General features: G+C 44.3%; 1 protein-coding gene across 1 annotated transcript in view; it reads right to left on the bottom strand.

The window, feature by feature from the left end:
- The window catches only part of LOC125891528 (ephrin type-B receptor 2-like), a 93,755-nt gene extending 76,843 nt beyond the window's left edge, over positions 1 to 16,912 (bottom strand). Inside the window, exons 1-3 of the mRNA XM_049580883.1 lie at positions 16,865 to 16,912; positions 14,558 to 14,622; positions 3,560 to 4,244 (exon numbers count right to left, since the gene is read on the bottom strand). Of these exons, the coding sequence (XP_049436840.1) occupies positions 3,560 to 4,244; positions 14,558 to 14,614 (742 nt within the window). The 5' untranslated portion in view covers positions 14,615 to 14,622; positions 16,865 to 16,912. The remainder of the gene's footprint in view (positions 1 to 3,559; positions 4,245 to 14,557; positions 14,623 to 16,864) is intronic.
- Between the last annotated feature and the right edge of the window lie 1,016 nt (positions 16,913 to 17,928).

Genomic DNA, 17,928 nt, shown 5'->3' with positions numbered 1-17,928 from the left:
GCTGCAGCTTGGCTGCTCCCTGGTTTATCCAACCAGCATTAGCTTCTGTTCCTCATCTCCACCGGTCAAGCTGGCGCTGATGTTTACATCATAGACTTTATCGTTGTCAGTAATGCCTGCTACGGAGCAGCCGGCTCTCGCGTTGTTTTCGAGATGCAAACTGTTAAAGCCAGTTAACCAATTGCTAGTCTCGCGATACCTGAATCCATGACTCTACAATCGATTCATCTAAGGATTCATGGCTGATTCGTATCGACTGAGGAGGCTGCTACTGATGTAGCTGTATCTCTCGCTTGTCAAACCGGATATCCGGTCGTATCTGTTAATCGTTCCCAACCCTACACACCACACACAAATGTGTATTTTCATCTAATTGTACTGTGCAACAGTTAGAATAAAGTTTTTGTATTTGTATGATTGCATTTGTGTTTATTATATACTTGTTTAAGTATAGCAAGTATAATGAATATAACGTAGGAATCGGTCAGAGGAATCATTCAGGAATCGGACCGTTAAGAAGGAATCGGTAAGGAATCGGAATCATTAAAATCCTAACAAGTCCCAATCCTACCAGCGCCATCGGCACTTTGGCATCGGCAGCTTTTCGGACGATTGAGCATATTGAATCGGCGGCGGAGACTGTCGGTGAGAGAGATCACTCTGATTGGCTGTTCACGTTTTGTTTCCTCACCCCTGTAGTGAGTGAATCTGCCTGTAGTGAACCTGGGGCTAACCGGTGCTTCCTCCTCAGGCTCCCCTTCACTCAGGTGCCCAACAGACCCACTGCTTCTTCCCACTTTAACCTGAACAAACCAGGGCTAGCTGTGAGGCTAGCGGAGCGTTAGCCGCAGCATGACCAGAGGGAAACACAGCAAGTTAGCCTCTGCTAGCTTCCCAGCTAGCCCCGGCTCTCCGGGACCGTCTGGATGTAATAGTCCGTGGAGATGCTGCAGTGCCGGCTACACAGATAGGAAACCCCTCGGCTGAAAGGATGTACCACTCTCACACTCCCCTACTTTGTTTATCTCATGAATTCTTCGGACTTCCGGCTTCCCTTTTTTACGTTATTTCCTCTCACGCAGGCGCAGAACATACGTGTTACTTGGCCGTCGGATGTAGTCTTTGTAGTATGTTCAAATGCAACTGACACAGGGCGACATGGGGCAACATAGACGACACAACAGTTGGCTTCCGTTGCCGCAAGTTCTTTGATGTCAGTTTGGTGGTTTAGCACCTTTAATGGTCCTCAAATCTAGCAAGAAAGTCACTGAGTTGTAAACACTGAATGTCAGTTTACACTAAATTTGTACTTAATACACATTTTGTTTCTCAGCTTAAAACTCCAAATTTAGACTATGTAATTCAGTTTACATTAGGGATGCACCGAATATTCGGTAACCAAATATATTTGGCCGAATATTGCAAAAAACACACATTCGGTATTTGGTGGAATAAGTGAAAAGCAAGGCCGAATAATAGTGCCGTGTTTTGATAACGCAATCAAACAGCATCCGGTGACGGACGGAGTAAAATGTCGGCAAATACGGTGGCCATAGTACTTCACTAAGGCTTACCGGCAACGGAGAAGTCCGGCTTCAATAATGTCCTCTTCTTGGCATCATGACTGCCCAAAAGTACCTGGACAGCTGAGCCGTGGCAGCACACAGATATGTGACGTGTCAGAGGAGAGACGAGCCGTTCACATTTCTCTCTTTGTGGCAGGTAAGGGCCCACAAATCTTACCACACTTTAGGGACTGTTCTTTACTTATGAAGGGACTGTTCTTTACTTGTCAGGGGAGGAAGGTGTCTGGTTGATTTTTATTTTATTTATTTATTTATATTTCAATCCTCCCTATGTTAATCACTTATTGATGCTGTTTTTGAAGTATGAATAAGTCAATAAGTAATGTATTCCATTGAAATATCAGTGATGTATTATAGAAAAGTGATTTATCCTTTTATAAATGACAAAAGGCACATCTGCCTCATTTTCACTGTGGTATCGTGATACTTCTCAGAACCATGATACTTTTACTGGTATCGTACCGTGGGTCCCAATTTTGGTACCGTGACAACACTAATCTGGAGGGGCTTCATCTGCAAAAACTAATGAAAAACTAAACAGCGGTATTCGGTATTCGGTACTCGGTATTCGGCCAAGCATTTAATTTTATTCGGCTTCGGCTTCGGCCACAAATTTTCATTTCGGTGCATCCCTAGTTTACATGTTTTCTTCAGTCAACTCAATTAAACTGTTTGCTGCCAAATCCACAGTCCTTTGCATCTTGGTGCATCCAATACAAAGAGAGAAGTCTGGTATGTTTAATTACACATGTGTCCAACAACAAGTGGGAAAAAAAACTTCTATTGGCTGCTCCCATGAGGGGTCACCACAATGGATCATCTGTTTCCATGTCTTCCTGTCCTCTGCATCTTCCTCTGCTATACCAACCTGCATGTCCTCCCTAACCACATCTATAAATCTCCTCTTTGGCCTTCCTCTTTTCCTCAGGTCTGGCAGCTTCATCTTCACCATCCTTTTCCTGATATACCCAGCATCTCTCCTTTGCACATGTTCAGTCCATCTTAATCTTGCCTCTTTCACTTTGTCTCCAAACCTTCATATCACCTGCTGTCATCTAATAAAATAATTCTTGATCCTGTCCATCATCAGTACTTTCAACAAGAATCTTAGCATTTTCAACTGTGCCACATCAAGCTCTGCCTCTCATCTTTTCGTCAGTGCTACTGCCTCCAAACCATACAGTATAGCTGGTCATGCTACTAAGGTAAGGTATCATTCACATTTGAACCAATACTGGTAATGGTTCTGCTACCTGGAATTTGGTACCAGTGCCTGACTGTGGGTTTTTTGGCACTTAACTTTGTCTATAATAATGTTACTTTTGAATGAGCTGCAGGGATGATGTAGTAGACTAAAATGCAATTCTGCGTGTATACTTTCTCTAATCACACATAGAGCTAATCTTCTGTCTCCGTCTGTCTGTCTGCTTGTGTTTGTAGCTGTGTGTGTGAGTGTTTCTATGTGTGGCTGCTTGTCTAGCAGTGATGCTAGGCTATTACTAAAATAACATAAAAAAACAGACCAGACATTGTACATAACTATTGTTGCAGATCAGCTCCTGATGGCTGTTCCATCGGTGTGTGAGTATGAGTGAGAGGTTACTGAGCAGTAGTAATCCACAGCTGTATTGGCATTTGGCATCTTGTACTTAATGCAGCATTAAAGTTGGTAGCATTTGACAAACCCAATACATTGTTCTACCACTTTCAGCAAAAGTGCTGTGCTCACTAATTGTAGGTAGTTAAGAGTAAAATCCCTGCTGACAGTTTTTTTTTTTTTTTTTTGGTCAGTTAAAGATTAGCCAATGCATCTGCAAACACACCTCCTGACAAAATACAAACTATCAGCTAAAGACTCGTTGTTGTTTTTTTTTTAAAACACACTAGCAGCATGGCTAGCATACCAAACCAAAGTTCATGTCTCAGGAGTATATAACAGAGCAGCAACTGTGCAACACTGCTGGGCTCCTTACCTCTGCAGACTGTACCATTCTCTTTCGCCTCGTACCCGGCTTTGCACATGCAGCGCCCGATGGGTACCATCCACTCCCCATCGCCATTACAGTACAGCTTGATGGGTACATCCACTTCCTCCCCATTGGGAACACACACCCCTCTGGCAGCCACCAGAGAGGTGCTCTCTGCTCCAGACAGAGTCTCAGGGAAGATAGCACCATTCTGGATCGCACGGGGGCATTTCCTGTAGAAAACTCTAACAGCAATGAGTGACATGCAGGCGCCATAATCCTGGAAAGCAAGGTAGAAGCCATTGCGTGAAACAGGTCCAAAACTTCGGACTTCACCGTTGATCTTCATGATGCGGCCACCAAGATCAACCTGAGAGAAGCTCTCATCAGCCGCTATAGTGTCCACTTTTACCCAGGGGTTCTCCATCCAGGCTGGAGACGATTTAGTGGCTGTGTCAGAGTCAGACTCATAATAATACAGGTTGAAGGTCTCCTTGCAGGAGCCAGGGACATTGGGTATAGAACTACAGTCACGTACTGAGAACTTCATCTGGACATGGATGCGCTGAGCACCACGGCGGCGGATGTATTTGGTGCGTACCCAATTGTTCTGGTTGCTATCAAAGACATTGCACACCTGGTATGTTCGGATGGTGTTCATGTTTTCATCGTAGCCACTAACTTCTTCCCACTAGAAGACAGACAAAAAACAAGATTATTTATATAGTGATACACAACAAATGTACAAACACTACAAATATTTTGAGAGTAACTGTAATTCCTAAGTACATGAATCTATATCCCATCCAAAAACAAAATAGGTGGTTTGTAATTGCCTTCAAAAACTATAAACAGGATTTTAATGTGCTATGGTTAAAGAGCGACTTAGCAGCTGAATATTTCTTCTGATCTCCAGTGGTTTTACATCCCACCTTCCTGCAGTGATATGGACGTGTAGTCCAGAGTTGATAAGTACACTATGAATACTGTTTGGTGTGGTTATAGGTGCACCTAAGAACACCTCCATCCAGGGTTGCAATGCACTTGTAACTTTCAACCATAGCGCACAGTGAAACATTTCATTTCAGCTAACTGTCCCCTTTTAAGGTTTAGTAGCTAGATGACATTGCAATAGCCCTGGATTGCAAAATGTCTTGCACTGCTGTGTTGATAGGCTTGTCTAAAGCATTAGATACAGTTGACCATTTGTTACTTTAAAAGAAATTTTCCTGTATTGGTTTTGATTCTGTCAGTTGCCTGTGATTTGAAAACTACCTATCTAATAGATTACATGATTAGATGGGTAGATAGATTATGTTTAGATGGGTGATGTTCATTCCAAGTTTTGGAATGGACATGTTTAACATGTTTAATACTCAGTATTTTGGACAACACCTCTGGCCCCCTGCATGCCACTCTGGAGACATGTAAGAGCACATTCAGCTGTAGACTGAGACCACCGAGGAGCACCACGGAACGCCACAGGAGATCTTTCCTACCTGTGGCCAATCAAACTGTACAACTCCACCCCCCTCTGTGGGGAGGAGAGCTGAAACAAAGGACACTAACAACAATATTCACCTACATTAAGCGCACATTACTTTTACATGATGGACATCACTACTTTTCGATATTTTGTGCATTATTTTCTCAACATCATGTGCAATATTACTGATGGTAAATGTGGTGCAATATAATTTTCTCAAACTCTTGTATAATACTACTTCTTATTGTCATATCTTATACAATATAGCATTGATTATCAGAAGCAGTCCACATTTTTCCACCAGTTTAGTTCCCTTCAGTAATTCTTGTTCTTAGCTTACTCCTATTGTTACTCTTTCAGGTACTGGTTAACTTAATATCTTGAATTTTGTTGACTGATATCTAATATTTTATTATTTTTTAGTGAACGTTAACTGTTGTTACTGTATTTTGTGTTCCTGTCATTAAAGCATTCTCAGGCACAATAATTTACTTTGGTATAAAAAAGTTCTATCAAATTCAATTGCATAAAATGAAGTGGCGCAAAGTAAAGGCGCAAGAGGCAAAGGGGTTTTATTTAGTCCCTTAAATAATCTAAATGTGTTTTGGGTGTAAAATGAATTAAACCAATCTGATTGTAATCTCCCATTCCCTTTAAAAGCCAGGTGTGCCTGTACCTGGTCCACTGCTTTTTACATGGCAGATTTGGCAAAGTGGAGCAGCAAATAGTTTTCTGCTGAGTGTAATGCAGTAAGAGCAGTGATGTCACTGCTGTAAATATCATGGGACATTTAAAGGAGCAATAAGCGAAATTCATCATTTCTAGATTGAAGGAATTAAAATGCTACTGCTAATGCTATGTGAAGAACTAGAGGTGTAATTTCATCTGGAGTATAGCATGACCTCACACACCCTCTCTCTGTGTTGATCTCCAGCCCATTGTTTACAAGCCAGTCCGGCTGCGCATTCATGTACGTTCATGTGAATCCCCCCCCTCCTCCTCCTCCTCTTGGAGCCCTTGGCCCTCCCTCCCTATAAAAGGCTACAGCCAGTGAGCAATGGCAGCGCGTATTTTCAAAATGAAATGGCAGAGAGCAGAACAAAACTGGGGCTAACCGGTGCTTCCTCCTCAGGCTCCACTTCACTCAGCTGCCCCACAGATCCGCTGCCTCTCCCACTTTAACCTCAATAACAATCTGGAGCTAGCTGGGAGCGGCTGGCGAGGCGTTAGCCGCAGCATATGACCAGAGGGAAGCACAGCCAGTTTGCCTCCGCTAGCTTCCCAACTAGCCCCGGCTCTCTGTTTGGATCCAACCGGAGCACTGAGCCCTGATTTGTTATTCAGGTTAATGTGGGCAGTGGGTTTATCGGGCAGCTGAGTGAAGCTGGGTGAAGTGGAGGCTGCGGAGGAAACACCGGGATGGGTTAATGTCTGGAGCTTGAGTTATTAGCGGCTCGGTCCCAGCAATGGGTCAGGCGTTACGGTTGTGTTAAGTGAGTAAGTTAGCCCGGCAGCCCAGCTAACATTTTCAATTAGAATTGTAAAATGTAGCCTCGCGGGCAGCCTGGTGGGCTCGCGGGCAGCCTGGCGAGCCAGGCGTGCAGCCCGCGAGGCTACATTTTTGTAATATATTTGCAGAGATGGAGGAGTGGCTCATGACACACTTTGTTTTGGTCTACAGGCAGTGCACAACAGCAAACCTAGCGGTGAAACGATTTCACTTTTTGCCCCTTTAAGCAGAAAAATAAAAACTGGGGTAATAAACGCAACAGGAGAAACAGAATCAAACTTGTAGTTTCTGAAATAATTACGCTGCTTGTCATGTGCAGGAACGGGGCTAGGGGGTGGCTACTTGGGCTCAAGCCCCGGATGTTTTCTGAAAAGCCCCGAATGTGAATTTTACTTTGGAAAAAAAAGAAAAACGTCTTGTGAGTAACGTGCAGTACCGGAGTCCAACAGAGAGGCAGCAGCTTCGGGAAAGTAGCCTGCATACTGCATAGCCTGCCTGGGCCTGCCCTGAAGAAAAAGTGTTTCCTTGTTTATTATTCTCCAGGGTAACATGTTTTTCCATGACAGTGGGTGAAAGCGGAGCACTTCCAATAGTTCGTGAATGGCCGATGGTCACGGCGAGTATACGAAGGTTAAGGCTTTAGTTTGTTTCATTAGTTTGCTACAAAGTTCAATATTCATCATTATGAATGCCATCATGAACAATGACAGGCACCCACTCCATGCATTAGAGGTTTTTAAGAAGAGCACACATAGTGACAGGCTGATCCCAACAAAATGCAAGGAGGTACAAAAAGTATTTTCTGCCAGTTGCCATGATCAGTAGTGTGCAATAATCTTATTGTATCCCCTGATGTGCAATTATCTTAACATACTTTTAACTTTTTCCTTCATATGTGCTTTTATATCTTTGAGATATGTTGTTTTGTTACTAGTGCTGTATTATTACCTGATGTTTTGTACATGCTGACTTTGTCAATAAATAAAAGCAAAAAAACAAACAAAAAAAAAAAACGGTTTGTCATATTGGCAGAAATTGTAATGTTGGCCATTTCCGATATTTCATTCTAAAGCCATAATTGGCCGATACCGATGACATGCTAATATTTTTGTTGATTCCTTATTCCACAGTCCTGACAGTTGTGCTACTACAGTGTATGGTTGCGGGTCCGGTGGTCGATAAGGTGTATTTCTAGCATCCCATGCATCTTTTTTGTGTTATTTAATATCCACCAGGTGCTATTAAGATAAGATGACTACAGTTTTTGTGTGCACACGGCTCTGCAGTCTCACGCTCTTTAATGGGCATTTGCAGGGTGTTCACCTATGCTAATTAGGATCAACTGGCACGCACTTTTAACTGAAGAGGACAATGTAATCAATGTACTGTACTGGCTGCTAGTTAATTCCTAGCTGGCCAGCATCGCAAATCACCGCAACCAGGGACCAGGTAGCAAATGTTGGTCAGCTGACATACTCATTGCCATTCTATGGCAGCCCTCCCTTCCTTCTGTTCTCTTCTCACGGAGACAGCTACCGACAGACATCGCCCCCAGCTAAGTTACGCCCAGCTAAGTGAACATTTGTTTCCCATTCAATTTGAGCTCCAACTGGCCGCATTGTTTCCATACAGTGCCGTTTATTCTAGAATCAGGACTGTTTACAGGTGCATATTGGTGTAATTCCACTGCATCTACTGATACTGTCCATATTGGTATAATTTACTGTGAGGTGTCTGTACTGGTACTGTGCATTCTGGTATAATTATCTGCATTACTATTTGTTTTTTTTCTCCAGATAAATCCGATAATTGTTGCTCGGTCTCTTTAGTCATTTATTTATCAATCAATCAGTTCAATCAGTTTTATTTATAAAGCCCAGTATCACAAATCACAATTTGCCTCACAGGGCTTTACAGCATACAACATCCCATTTAGTAGTGTCCACAAACCTTCTCATTCTACATACACATAGAGGTATACCGGTGCCTTTAAACAGCCTACATTTTATTGATTATCTCTAATTCCCAGGGTCAATTTGGTTGTTGCGACAGTGCGACGCAACACCACTAACGCTAAAAAAAACCCTAATCCTATCTGCTGCCTTTTCAAGAACAAAATTTAGATAAAAATTAGGAAGATATTTGTGAATGAGGCCCCTTCCATCACAATGGACATAACTTTTCATGCTTTAAATAAATGTATTCATTAATTCTCCATAACTACCTATCCTGTCAGAGGCCACAGAAGGGCTGAAGTCTATCCCAGCTGACATTGGATGGAAGTCGGGGTAAACCTTGGACATGTCACAGACTATCACAGGGCTGACACACAGAGACAGACAACCATTCATGCTCACATTCACACCTATGGACAATTTAGAGTCATCAATTAACCTGCATGTCTTTGGACTGTGGGAGGACGATGTAGTACCCAGAGAAAACCCTCACTGACACGGGGAGAACATGCAGACTCCACACAGGAGAGCTTCTCCTATTGCAGTGAGATGACAACGCTAACCACTGTACCACTGTGCCACCAGCTTTAACTACATGGAGCTGAGAATACTGTCTGTACTAGGGTTGCAGTGATATACCGCTTTCATGGTATACTGCAATAAAAAAGACAACGGTTAGCATACTGTGTACATTTGCTTTCATTTATTTAAAAAATTCAACTGGACATTGAATCTCCCCTTTATTGGAGCTTTCCTAGCGAGTTTCAGGAGCAGGACCACAACCCAAATACACCTCTTCCATTCCCTTTAAATGCCAACCTAACCTGCTCTTCCCTTTCGCTCCCGTCTTCTACGCCGCCAGAACCAAGAGCACAACACGGCCCGAGAGCTTTCTACTAGCCAAATAATATTCGTTCATTCACATACAGCCATGGACATCATGTCCTTGTCTCCATCTGATGACGACTTTTTCACTCACAATCCGGAGGATCAAGCTCCAATTTTCCACACAATCCCACCAGCAGATCCGGCTTCGGAGGCTGAGGACTTCCCCGCCGATGTCGTGCCAGACACGCCGCCTCCCCGGGTCCTTCGGCCGTCGAAGAAGTGCGTGAGTCCAACCAGCTGCATCTCCTCCGCCATCCACATCCCACCCGGTTCATCTCTCCATAACTTATGCAATGAGTACAGTTCACCTGACGCTTCCACCGCCTCTCCCAGCTCACTCCTACGGTCAGAGAGAGGAGAACGCAGCAACTTTAGAACAACCCACCGCCGTCACCGCAATTCCTCGATGCCCTCACCTGCCAGAGTACTTCAGCCCCCCCACCATCACAGTGAAAACACTGGTCGCTCTTCCCGACGGCGGTCCCAGCGTCACCACGCTCCGGCGAGGTCTCCCGAAGGCCGACCCCCTTCCAAAATGACGTCACCACGCACACCCCGATGACACGTCGTGACGGCCTCAGTCCAGCTAAAGGGACAGTCCGCATGCATCCTCAGGTCATGCAGCCAAAATCTCAGCTACAAAGGCAGGGACGTTGACCTTTGAGACCAAGAATCACCACAGCTCCTAGCACATGTCCTACATCGGATGAAGCACGTGGCGTTGAAATTCCTGGACCTTTCACATCATGTCCGGGTTTTCCCCAGCACCTGCTGTCCATTCCCACATGGGCCGATGGCCCATTTAACCTAACCCTCCAGCACCAGTAACAACAGCAGCTGGCCATGGCCAGGGTTTCTGTGGGTTTCTGCCAGTGCCCTCCGCAGCCCACCTCCAGCTTTTACAGCAGCCAGCCTTAGCTGGGAATTCTAGCTGCTGCATCACAGTACACCCAGCAGCCGGCTTTCTCTGGGGTTTCTGGCACCGGGATGCCAGCACCCCCCGCTGCTGCATCACCATGCACCCAGCAGCCGGCTTTCTCTGGGGTTTCTGGCACCGGGATGCCAGCACCCCCCGCTGCTGTATCACAGTACACCCAGCAGCCGGCTTTCTTTGGGGTTTCTGGCACCGGGATGCCAGCAACCCCCGCGGAGCACTACCAACAGCCCCATCTGCCGGCTGCAGCTGGGGCCCCTGGCACCACTGGCCCAGTGGGCAACCAGTCATTTTACTCTGTCCACAGCCATTCCTCCCACTCGTCATCTTGGCGCTCCAGTTTCCCCTCCTTCTCTGGTTCCAGCACACTTGCGCAGACAAATCATTGATGCTAATTATATCAATCAGGCTCTTCTCCTCTTGCCATCCTTGCACCAACCACCCAGCGACAGGTGTCTTGAAGACCTTGAAGTTTGCCTCCAACTGAAGAGGAAGCAGTCTTTATAGAGATGTCCTGTGCTCGCTCTTCTCTGGCCGTCGCCAAGAACTGGACAACTATATGTCAAATATCCTTAACCTGACCCTCCGTTTTGGTGGCAACGGTTTTTACCAATACCACATTCACTTTGCTTCCGAAGCCGCAGCTCGTCTCAATCAATTCAACGAAGCTACTTACTGGGGCACTCTTGACACAGAACTGTATTGCCGCATCTTTGCTGCCTGTATGGCCGTGACTTGCTCCCTATGTGGTGCCCCATCTCATCCAGCTTCCTCTCGTTCTGTTCCAACCCGTGCAGAACCCCGTCCTGGCCAGCCAAGAGTGTCTGCTCTCTCCCACTTGTCGTCAGCAGCCCCGCCGCCACCCTTTCTTCCGACGCCTGCATCATCCACCCTTCGGTCACCAATGGCATCGACGCTAAGGGCAGACCCATCATGCATCAAAATGGTTGTTCCATCTGCAACAACTTCAGTGACGCAGGTTGCAACATGTCACAGTGCCGCTACCTCCATGTTTGCTCCTACTGCGGAGGCGGACACGCCCGTCCAGCATGCCCTCACAACCCAACTTCACTTAAACCAGGTGAGCACCTATCAACACCTATAAATATCCCTGCCTTAGCCATGGCACTTCACAATCACTCAGATCCAGCTTTCGAGGACTTCCTTGTAAATGGTTTCAGGAACGATTTTCACCCTGGTCTATCCATACTACCATCCTCATCGTTCGAATGCAAGAACCTGCAGTCTGCCACAAACGAACCAGAGACGGTCGACCGCTTGCGTGTCAAGGAAGTCAGTGACGGTTTCATGATAGGTCCATTTGCACATCCTCCTTTTCCAGATTTCCGTATCAGCCCCCTCGGCATCACAACCAGAAAAGTATTCAGGAAAGAAATGCATAATCGTCAATCTTTCGGCTCCCCATGGCAGCACATTCCCAGCATCAATAGCTTAATTCCAAGCCAAGACTTATCCCTCCACTACACCACCATCAACCATGCCATTGTCCTCATCAAACTCGCTGGCAGGGGATCATGGCTTTCGAAGGCAGACATCACAAGTGCCTTCAAAGTTCTTCCCATTCACCCAGAGTTCTGGTGATTCTTCGGCATTCGCTGGCACGGTGCGTACTACTTCGCAGTCAGGCTCACCTTTGGTTGCAAAAGCAGCCCCAAAATCTTTGACATCTTGTCAGAAGCCCTCTGCTGGATCCTGTCCAACAACCACGGCATTCCATTCCTCGTCCATCTCTTAGACGATTTCCTCATCATTACCCCCACTTCATCGCCACTGGCTTCTGGCCTGGTCACCCTGACCTCAGTTTTTCCGACCTAGGGGTTCCACTGTCAGTGGAGAAAACTGAAGGCCCCTCTGCTTCCCTCGAGTTCCTTGGAATCACGCTGGACACCAATTTGTTTCAGGCCTCTCTCTCCATTGAGAAGCTAAACCGCATCAGTCTCCTGATATCCAATTTCCTCCTTGCTCCTCGCTGCCCCTCCTTTTGGGTCACCTCAACTTCGCCATGCGCACCATTCCCCAGGGGTGGGCGTTCATCTCTCACCTGTTGTCGATCGCTTCTTCCTTGCCATCTCTTCTGGCCTTCATTTCTCTGGACGGTTCAAGCTGTGCCGAGCTCTGCCTTTGGCTCCACCTGCTTGCAAATTGGAATGGGATCACCTTCTTTTATGATGATCACCTGACCCATCCACAGGACATCCATCTCTTCACCGATGCTGCTCCCTCAACCGGTTTTGGGGGCTTCTATAATGGAAAGTGGTTTGCAGCAAAATGGCCCCTGGAGGTCTCCAACGAATGCCAGATCGCTTCCTCAGCTCTATTTGAAATTTACCCCATCATAGCTGCTGCCGTTCTGTGGGGCCATGAATGGTCTCGCAAGTCCATCCTCATACATTCAGACAACCTCGCCGTCATCGACATCATAAACAAAGGTCGTTGTAACTCTCCATCTATCATGCCGTTCATGCGCCGCGCGAACCTTAGAAGCCATGTTTCTGCTTGCTTTCTTCGGTTTCCTCCGATGCTCAGAATTCACCTCCTCGACCATCCACTTCGACCCATGCCACCATGCCTGCATTTCATATTTGTCCCAATTCTCCAACGACGCCATGGTCTTCTACATCAAGCAAAGTAAAACCAACCTATCCAGTCATCCTATACCAGTCTTCTACTTCAACGTACCATCACCGCTGAATTCATTTAAGACCCTGACTAGTTATTTGTCATTCCGAAACTCTCAAAGCGCTTCATCCACAGATCCACTTTTTGTCTCGGAAGTGGGACAAGTCGTCATTTGATTCTGGTTCCAACACCACGTACTCTCCTTATCCGGTGTTTGCCCTTTGCAGTACTCAGGTCATTCATTCAGGATCAGAGCTGCCACTTCAGCTTCCCGCAATGGCGTCCCAGAACACCTCATTAAAATCATGGGTCGTTGGTCTTCTCAAACATATCATCGTTACGTCCATTCAGACCTCAAAGATCTCAGATCTGCTCAAACCCTTCTTAATAAGTAACTGGAGGTTTTTGAGGGTCCATCGTTGCCCGGGCGCTGCGGCGGATTCTCTAAGCCTCCCCACAACGCTTCACCGGCCGAAGAATGATGCTTCGCAGTTTTGTTTTGTTTTGTTTTGTTTCATTTCGTTTGTTTCTCAATAAATCATTCTACGCATTACTTTGATGGTGTGGTCCTTGCTAGTGAATTGGAGTTTTCCTAGTGAGTTTCAGGAGCAGGACCACACCCCAAATACACCTCTTCCATTCCCTATAAATGCCAACCTAACCTGCTCTTCCCTTTCGCTCCCGTCTTCTGCGCCCCCTCCCACCCACCCCACTCTTTCTCCCCGTTCTCCTCTCCTCCCTCTCCTTTCTCTCCTTCCTAGGGTCCTGAGGGGGTCCGTCGTTGCCCGGGCACTGCGGCAGATTCTCTAAGCCTCCCCACAACGCTTCACTGGCCGAAGAACGATGCTTGGCTGTTTTGTTTTGTCTTGTTTTGTTTCGTTTTGTTTGTTTCTCAATAAATCATTCTACGCATTACTTTGATGGTGTGGTCCTTGCCAGTGAATCTAAGTTATTTTCTAAGGGGAGAATTTTTACACATACTTGCACACTTTAAACAAAATTATTTCAAGTTTCAGTTGTAGTAATAAAATGTTTATCCAACCAACAATAACTCTTCTGTTTTCATTCCTTTAGGGTCATTCCGACTTATATAAATTCCGTGATATCATGATACAGTGAAACTGTGATATTTTCTGAGACGATTATCATACCATGAAAATCCTATACCGTTGCAACCTTAGTCTGTACCATTGTAGTAGTATTTTGTATATGGGACTTTTACTTGTAATGGAGTATTTTTACATAGTTGTACTGGTATTTTTTTATTTACTTTGTAATAGTCATTGTTTTTGGAGTCTTTCAACATCTGTACACACTAAGACAATGGTCTCCCTAAACTGGAAATCACAGCATCAATACAAGCTGTTCCATTGAGAGTGAGACACTGATGAACTCACTGTCCTTTCATTTGGGGTGTTTCAACCAGAAAATCTGACTGATGTATTGGAGTCTCCAACTGTCAGTGTCAGATGTCAGATGTTCATATTTTTGGGTAAAGGCACTGTGGCTCCCTAACATTGTAACAAAAACATTTGAATAATAGCTCTATGTTATACACACTGCTCCTAGTGTCTTGGTTTGTTCCACTCACCCCCTGTGATGGGTAGATGGTCCAGCCCAGTTCTGCTGTTGCTGTTGTTGAATCCATTAGTACTTCTGCAGGACACAAAATAAAGAGGTCAATGTTGGAAAAAATATTCAATCTTATATCCAGAGAAAAGAAGTGTTTCACAGAACACCCAAGTCAATTATTTTACCTACTGCTGTCATTTTTTAAATTTCAGTCACTGTAATGTTTCTGGTATATAGGTCAGGATGTGTAGACAGTTAAATCATTCCACAACCACAAACCATGGATTACCTGAACTATCCTGGAACATAGATAATTATAAAGCATGGGCCAACAATGTAAGAAGACATAAAGAAGGACATTTTTTTCTGCTTTAAGGTGGTGGTAATTTGAAGTTTGTGGTGTTGCAGCAAAAAACAAAAGCACTAATTTTTCGCGCGTTTCATTCGCCATCTGGGCTAAGCCCCGGATGTCCTACAATTCTAAAGCCGCCTCTGTTTTAAATATGTTGCAGTATGCTGAGTATTGCAATAAAATATATTGCGATATATAGCTAAATTTTCAAAACTTAAATTATGTCTCTAAAGAAAAACTTTGTCAACATCTGTTTTATCTAATAAGATAAAGTTGTCAGTCTGTTCATCTCACTTCAGCCATTTTTTGCAGCAGCAAAACGTATCTAGTGGACTGAAAAAGCAACTGATTATATTATTCTAGTACCTCCCTAAAGTCTAATTTGTATTGGTGGTATTAATAATTTATATGATAAAAAAAATTGATACTGCTGTGTGACGATATAATATTGCCACACTAAAATGTTGCGATCCTGTGCTGTAAGGATTTTTTCCCCTAGACCTACTGTCTTTATAATTAAAGTCTCAAATAAGAGGTGATGATTTAGTAAAATCACTTGGTGTTGCCTCTCTGCACCTGCATAGTGTCTGAATAAGGTTTATGTTTTCACAGCTTAACCATAGCTGTGTTTAAACAGAACTCAAAACTGTGCAAAAAAAAAAAAAATACTCCCTTCGTTGATTTCAATTCTTTATTGGCAATGCATGCTAACGCAGAGGGTTGGATTTTGTGCCCCTGCTCCCACATTTGTTTGCTATGATTGAATAAATAACGTTAGCGCTCCGACCAATCACAGTGGCATACATAAATACATGACCCATCCCTAGGCCAGTTTTTAGCCAAGAGAGAGAGCAGGAGGAATTTACTGAAACATGATGCTTTCAATTTCATGTGTCTTTAGCTAGCAAAGGACAGAAATCAGAAGTGTAGCATTTAAGGCTATGTTGGGATTCACTGGACCACAGATGATTTGTCATTTGTACAGATTTAAATTGGACATGTGAGGGCTTCTCCTCTGGGTCTTGCCTAGCCTTGTGTCACCAGGCTCTTTGGTTTGGTTTGGTTTGGTTTTATTAGATTGCATAAAACACAAGAGTACATATTACCCATGCACGTTGGCTAACACAATCGAGGATAAAAACACAATAAAGTCCAGGACTTATTTCCATTGTGGTCCTCATACATACAAGGTGGCAACCCACATGTGCGGCGGTTAAAGCTCCATCAATAAAACCATACAAAAACATACACAACCATGGTCACAATAAAGAAACGAAGGGAACAATCATATTAGAGACAAATACATCTTCAATAGCTGAGGCAATTTTCACATAGGAACCTTTTCCAAAAGCCAATCTTTTGTAAGAAATTTGAACCGTCTTAAATTAGAGGCTAATTTAATAACCAAATCCAAGCCGTTCCATTGAAAAGCCCCAATGTAAGAAAAGGATCCCTTACCGATAAGAGAGTTAAACCTAAACAAGTGCACATCAGCAACACTGGCTCTTGTAGAGATACTGTGTACTTCCCTAACATGTTGAAAATAATTTATTAAAAAAGCAGGGACAGCACCATAAATGATCTTATGTACCATACACAGCCTAGATAAAGTGACGCTCGCTTCAACTGGAAGCCAGTTGAGTTCTTTAAAATGGCTCCTACCTATGTGTGACCAGGGACCCAGACCTAAAATCACCCTCATAAGCCTGTTATGGGCAGCCTGGAGCTTGCCTTTGAGAAGTTTAGTTAAACTCTCAAACCAAGAGGTACTGGCGAAATCAAAATGACTTAAAATTAAAGAGTTAGCTAAAATTAACATTGACTCCCTGTCAAGCAATCTGGAGGTTCTTGCTAAAAATTTAGTGAGTCCAGAGACCTTGCCAAGAACTTTGGAAGCCATAATGTTACCATCCAAATTGCTTTCAAGAGTACAGCCGAGGTACTTGACAGATGAGGTAGCAGATACCATCTCACCATTTAGTGTGACCTTGACAACCGAGGACTTACTCAATCTGTGTTTGGAGCCAAAAAGAATAGCCTCGGTCTTGCCTAGGTGCAAAGACAACATGTTATCAATGAGCCATGAATTAACCTTCGACAGCTCAGCACTCAGAATTCTCTCCAAGGAATCTTGTTCCTTGTGGGAGACAAGGAGTGCCGAGTCATCGGCATACAAAAATAAATCACATGAACATGCATCCTTCATATCATTAATGTACACCAAAAACAAAAGAGGGCCCAGAATGCTGCCCTGAGGCACACCACACTCGACAGGCAGAGCATCTGAAAAGACACCGTTTACACAAACTCTTTGATAACGCTCAGACAAGTAAGACAAAAACCAAGAGCAGGAGGAGCTGGATACACCTAAGGCCTCAAGCTTACTGATCAGTCTGAAATGACTGACAGTATCAAATGCCTTTTGGAGATCCAGTAGCACCATACCACACAGATTCTTATTATCAACTTCTTTTCTTAAGTGGTCGATTAAGTAAAGTAAACAGGTGTCAGTGGAGTAAGATTTTCGAAAACCTGACTGAAATTTGTATAAGAGGTTGTTCCTGCACAGGTAGTCAGAGAGCTGCTCACTGACTTCCTTTTCAAAAATTTTTGAAACTGCACTCAAAATTGAGACAGGCCTATAGTTCCCTGGGTCACTAGTGCTCCCTTTTTTGTGAAGGGGAATAACCTTGGCCATCTTCAGGTCATTTGGGAACACACCCAAATCAACAGAAAGATTAAAAATGTGTGAGATGCAGGGGGCTATAAGGTATGCAACATCTCTCAGAAAAAGAGGAGATATCCCATCAAGACCAGTTGCCTTAGAACATTTAAGTTCAGAAAGTCTCTTTGCCATCACCTCCACTGTGACCCTTTTTAAAGAGAAGGAATTTTTAGAAACTCCTAAATTGGAATAAAAAGACTTGACTCGATCAATCCCAAATAAGCCAGGAAGAGGCGGTAATTTAAGAACCAGTTTTTTGGCTACAGATGTAAAATAGTTATTAAAATAATTGGCCACCTGATGTTTATTAAAA

The sequence above is a fragment of the Epinephelus fuscoguttatus genome, linkage group LG7 (assembly GCF_011397635.1).
Source record: "Epinephelus fuscoguttatus linkage group LG7, E.fuscoguttatus.final_Chr_v1".
Lineage (NCBI taxonomy): Eukaryota > Metazoa > Chordata > Actinopteri > Perciformes > Serranidae > Epinephelus > Epinephelus fuscoguttatus.
This window is presented reverse-complemented; position numbering and strand designations above follow the sequence as displayed.